At 41.7% G+C, this 4995-nt stretch overlaps 1 protein-coding gene across 1 annotated transcript; it reads left to right on the top strand.

The window, feature by feature from the left end:
- The first annotated feature begins 892 nt into the window (after positions 1–892).
- Positions 893–4605, top strand: GPIHBP1 (glycosylphosphatidylinositol anchored high density lipoprotein binding protein 1). The gene is made up of 3 exons (XM_418414.8): positions 893–971; positions 2872–2976; positions 4171–4605. Exons 1-3 carry the CDS (start codon positions 920–922, stop codon positions 4380–4382), a joined length of 369 nt encoding a protein of 122 aa, XP_418414.2. The 5' UTR covers positions 893–919; the 3' UTR covers positions 4383–4605.
- The last annotated feature ends 390 nt before the right edge of the window (positions 4606–4995 follow it).

A 4995-nucleotide genomic window follows, 5' to 3' on the forward strand; every position in this document is an offset into this window, starting at 1 on the left:
TCTACGCTGAGCAGCGGACAAAGAATACGACAGATGGAAGAGAACTCTCATGGACTCACCAAAGAAAACAGTCATGTTTCAGGTTGGACTGTAGCTGAACTCACCTTGCTCTGTGGTGGGAAATGCCATTTCTTTAACAAGCCAGGATTCTTTACAGTACACTCGGGTAGGAGTTCAGCTGTACCCAACCATTACTTGACAAAGGCATGCCATAGTGCTTATTATGCAGAGATAAGTATAATACTAGAGAAAGTTATCACAAGGTCTCCTTGATTTCAGAACACGTCAAAAAAAAAAAAAAAAAAAAAAGAATTGGGCATTGTCTCTTACTAGATCATAAACAGTGCACCCAAATAAATATGTGTGAGCGTGCAGTTATGTGGAAGAGGCTTACATATTGTGATTTGCCCAAATACCTTGCTACTACGTGCCAATGGTGTCACACAGAGACACTAATACAAATAAATAGCTGGAGGTGTTTATTAAAAAAATGACAATTTGTGCTTGGTTTGAACATAATGGGTCTACTCAGGGTAGTAATGGGGGTGGAGAGCCCTGTTCACAGGGCGTAACCACAACCTCGCTTACCCCAGGGAGTTGCATAAGGCTGGTCTTGTTCTAAAGAATTTGAGGGTTTTTTCCGCTCATGAACACTTTGTCCAAGGGTGGGAGGGAAGGCAAGTGCATAGTAGTGGAGTGGAGCTGTTTGTTGGTAGCTAGGAAAGTTACAGTCAGATAGGAGAGGCACCTAAAGCAAATATCACCACCACAACCCAACCCTTCCCTTGGGTCCAACATAGAACCTTGCTCAGGTGCCTTCACATGGTCATCTGGGCATGCACAATTGCTGCCTCCCACAGCATATAAAGTGCCCCACGAGGAAACAACTCATACTCAGCACAAGGGCGGCCATCCCAAAATGAAGGTTTTCTTCATCCTCCTGCTGGCAGCCATCCTGTGCACTGACCCAGGTAAGATAGACCTCCATCATCTCCAGCAGATCATCAACTGGAAGAAAAGATGTGTTATGGGTTTTGACAGTGAGGGAAAAAATATTGGTCAAGTTGTCATAAGATGTTTGCTTTTTGATGGGGTGTCGTGTGCTGCAGGGAAAAACACAATTCCTCCTGGTAAGGTGTGATCCTTGTGTGGGTAGATCAGCTTCTAGGCAAGATACATCTTATAAAATTTGGAACTTAACTGGAAAAAAAAATCTTTGAATTTAACTGAAATCAAAATTACCAAAGTTAGACTACATCGTTTTGTATTGTTGTTTTATTTTGCTTTGCTTTGCTTTGCTTTTGGGATTCTTCTTCTTCCCATACTATTGAAATGGACCACCACAACATTTCTGCAAAGATAAATTTTGTTCCCACTTGTTTTCTTACTCATTTTAAATGTAGCTTCTGATGCTACACAGGTTGTAGGTGAGGAAGGAGGAGAGAAATGAGGAAAATACCACAGAATGTCATTTTCTAGACTAAATGGGTGGGATACAAGCAGAGCAGATTTGTCACTTTTCTGGTCTGACCTGAGAAAAAAATGTGATTTAAAAACAGCTCTTCCCTATTAGCAGAGAAGAGAAGAAGCAGATCTTAGCAGCAGCTTGTCTCAAAAAGCAAAAGGTGTTTAAGAAATAGGCTGAGAAGCTATCTGTACAGACCCTCTCCTCTGCCACCTTCCATAATGTTGCTCTGAAACATGACTTTCTGCTGCATTAAAAGTCAGATAAACATGTCAGTAGGTTTTAGCACTGGAGACAAGTTGGGATTTGACTCCTTGCTGAATCAGACATTTATGCCAGAACAACTTGGACACGAGACCAAGTACATCAAATCTCTTCTTGTTTCAAATCTGTTATGCTCTGAATAGCACTCATTTCTAATTAGGGCTTGTATGCATCTTAAAAGAGTATTTCAGGCATTAGGGTGTTGAAGAAATCATGAGACAAGCCTGGCAGTCGAGGAGTTAAGGTACATATCTACATTCACAGCACATTTGCAAATCCGCAAAGCTTCAGTTGTGCCTTGGGGCATGGGTAGGTAATAGGAATGGGTAATTGCACCATGCTCTCACTCCTTGGAGGACTACTTTTCATTGGGGCTAGGCACTTGTAAACTAACTGCAATGCTTATTCTGCCTTTGCTTGACCTGTGTCTCCGCACATGTTAACAATGATGATTTGGGTCACGCAGAGATGGACATCTCCATGAGGGGATGGGAACACGTGGCAATGTGACTGTGAGATTTCGTTTTCTAAGAGGGACTGTTGGATAATAGGTATCACATGTTGATCAAACTGGCAAAAGAGATGGAAGAAATCCTTAAAATCTCCTGCTCTGTTCCTTCCTTACTTTCTCTTTCTTTGGGCTTTCTCCATTTGTCCCAGCCCTGGGCACAATGCCTCACCTAAGGCTTGCATGTACAACATTCCTGTCTATAAAGGAAGATAAGCAACATTGACCAATTCTTCTGGGAACTTCATCCTTCCATCTCTGCTCAGTTCACAAGGTGGGAGAATCACAATAATCCCATTCCTGAGAGGAACTGTGCTGGGCATCTCAAATGCTGAGGAAGGAATAGTCTCCTTCCCATTGACTGACGACAGCAGCTATCCAACTGCTTTCTTGCACCCTCAATGCACTACCTACATCTGAAACCACTCCACTACCTACTAGATTTTCCTCTCACCTCAAGCAAGTGTAACATCCTCAAGCAAAAATGTAAAAATGCTGTTTTCCCAATAACAGAGGTAGTATCTTCCTTTGAGCACTCACAAAAATGATCATATTTCCCAGTGCATGCATTAGATTTGGTTATCTGGAGAGCTTCAAATGGATTTGTGTTATAACCTCTCTTGGTCTCTTGCAGGTTCTTCTTTGCAATGTTATAGCTGCAAGACAAAACTCAGCAACAGCAACTGTCAGGCCACAATGAACTGCAAGGAAAATGAAATGTGCAAGACAGATGTAATCAGTAAGGCAAAGAGGGGGTGGACAACATGGGGAAGGGATTGTTGTTGGAGACTGGCATGGTCTCAGTTTCAGATGAGAATGTCAGCCCCACCAATTCTAGATACATCAGGTGGTGTGGGCCAGCAAAGCTCAGCATCCATCCCAGAAAGTTATCTGGTCAGAAAGGGGTGATGTAAAGCTTTCAGAAAAGTTCTAGTTTAGGTAAAAATGACAGAAAAGTAATCTTTATCCCTTGGTGATAGCTAGTGCTGTCATCGATTTTAAGTGCCTTAGTAATAGTGTTGGCCAATATCCCCTTCCCATTGAAAGAAGAATGGTATTACGCCTGTGGCTGAAACAAGTTTAGAGACATGGTTTATTGGGTATGGTGTTGATGGTATGACAGCTGAACTTGATGATCTTAGTGGTCTTTTCCAATCTTAATGAATCTATGATTCTACGGTTCTACGTTCAAGTCTTCTCCTCTCACTGGCTGTAAGGGTGTGATTCAAAAGGCACATGATTGTTGTATCTCATAAATTCCTCAGTGTATGCCAAGGGATCATGTGAAATAATAAGCACTATGCCCAGTGCAGTGCCAGAGTCTGGAAAAAATCTCAAGAGAGCACAATTGCTTTGTGCAGCACATAGCAGAGCAGGGCACTAGCGGTTAAGCACATGATATTATGAATAACATATACAAATGTCCCTCTTTATTTTTCTGCCTTAATACCAAGAAGTTTTGCTTACAAATCGTTAAGTTTATGGGTTTGAAAATTGGAAACATGGGTTAAAATGAGAGGTGCTGAGTTTCAATGAGAGTTGTTCCTAAGGGAATTCAATGGAAAGGACAGAATTTCACCTTGCTCATTACATCCAGATGTGTGTCTGGGTAAACTCCTTTAACAGGTTATAAATAAAATCTCCCATTCAGGATCTGGCAAAATATATATATCTATGTATAAAACATTCACTCTGTGCAGATTTGTGGTGACAGCTCAGTTGCTCTTAGTTCTGGAGCAGAAAACCCATTGGTGACATATTTAAAGCCATATTTCAGGTATATCTCCAGTAAGCAGTCTCCTTGTTGGTAGCACACAAACCCTTGGCCATGCATTCACATACAGAAAAGCCAACATATTGTTCAGCTTCATGAACCTTGGCTGGGATAATATTTCTTTCAGTCCTTGGAGTAATGGTCCTGTCTTCCTTCCAGGGGTTATAGGGTTCTTCAGCATCATCAGCAAGGGCTGTGAGGCATCATGTCAAGAAGACTATCAAGATTTCAAAGTGGGCAACAGGAATGTCTCCTGCTGCAGCACCAACCTCTGCAATGTCAATGCAGCAGGAAGTGTGAGGAGCAGCTATGGAATGGCAGCAGGGATATCAGCCAGCCTGCTCTGGACCTTCCTGAACAACAGACTGTGAAGAGGAAACAGAGCTCCCATGACCACAGAAAGTCTTGAAGCACCCCTGTTATGATGGGAATCATAGCCGGATGCAATTTGGTGTGTTGGGCATACAGCATCTTTGGAGCTGATGGCAGATCTTAGCCTTATGATAGCTTCTTTATAACTGTTATTGTACTGCTGTTAGATAACAAAATGTGTGTGTGTGCAATCCACCTAAAATAAAACTTAAAATATACTAATTTCTGAATCCAGTGTGACTGCATTGCCTGTATATCACTTACCCATGTATTCCTGCATACAACAGTTGGGTGTGTTGTATATCTGTCAATTGTTCAACCTTGTTAATTGCTATATAATGATGTGTGTTGAGAGATGCTGAGAGATTAGGGACACGGTTTAGTGGGCATAGCAAGGGGTTGACGGTTGGACTAGATGATCTTCTCCTTAATCATTCTATGATTCTATTTTATGATTCCATGCCATTACACATCAGAATAGAGTTTGCATCTATAGCTCCAAATCTTGAGAGGTTCTGAGTTATGACAAACTCTGGAGGGTATATAACCTAAGAAAACCCACAAAGTGCAAATACTTGAAGAGAAACTTGCTTCTGGCCAAGAGATCCCACA

This window comes from Gallus gallus, chromosome 2 (assembly GCF_016699485.2).
Source record: "Gallus gallus isolate bGalGal1 chromosome 2, bGalGal1.mat.broiler.GRCg7b, whole genome shotgun sequence".
Lineage (NCBI taxonomy): Eukaryota > Metazoa > Chordata > Aves > Galliformes > Phasianidae > Gallus > Gallus gallus.

Excerpts from the sequence above, each read along its gene's own strand:
- GPIHBP1 (XM_418414.8), top strand. The coding sequence starts at position 920 with ATGAAGGTTTTCTTCATCCTCCTGCTGGCAGCCATCCTGTGCACTGAC. Across the intron at positions 972-2,871 it reads CATCCTGTGCACTGACCCAG|GTTCTTCTTTGCAATGTTAT; the intron begins GTAAGATAGACC and ends GGTCTCTTGCAG. Across the intron at positions 2,977-4,170 it reads GTGCAAGACAGATGTAATCA|GGGTTATAGGGTTCTTCAGC; the intron begins GTAAGGCAAAGA and ends TCTTCCTTCCAG.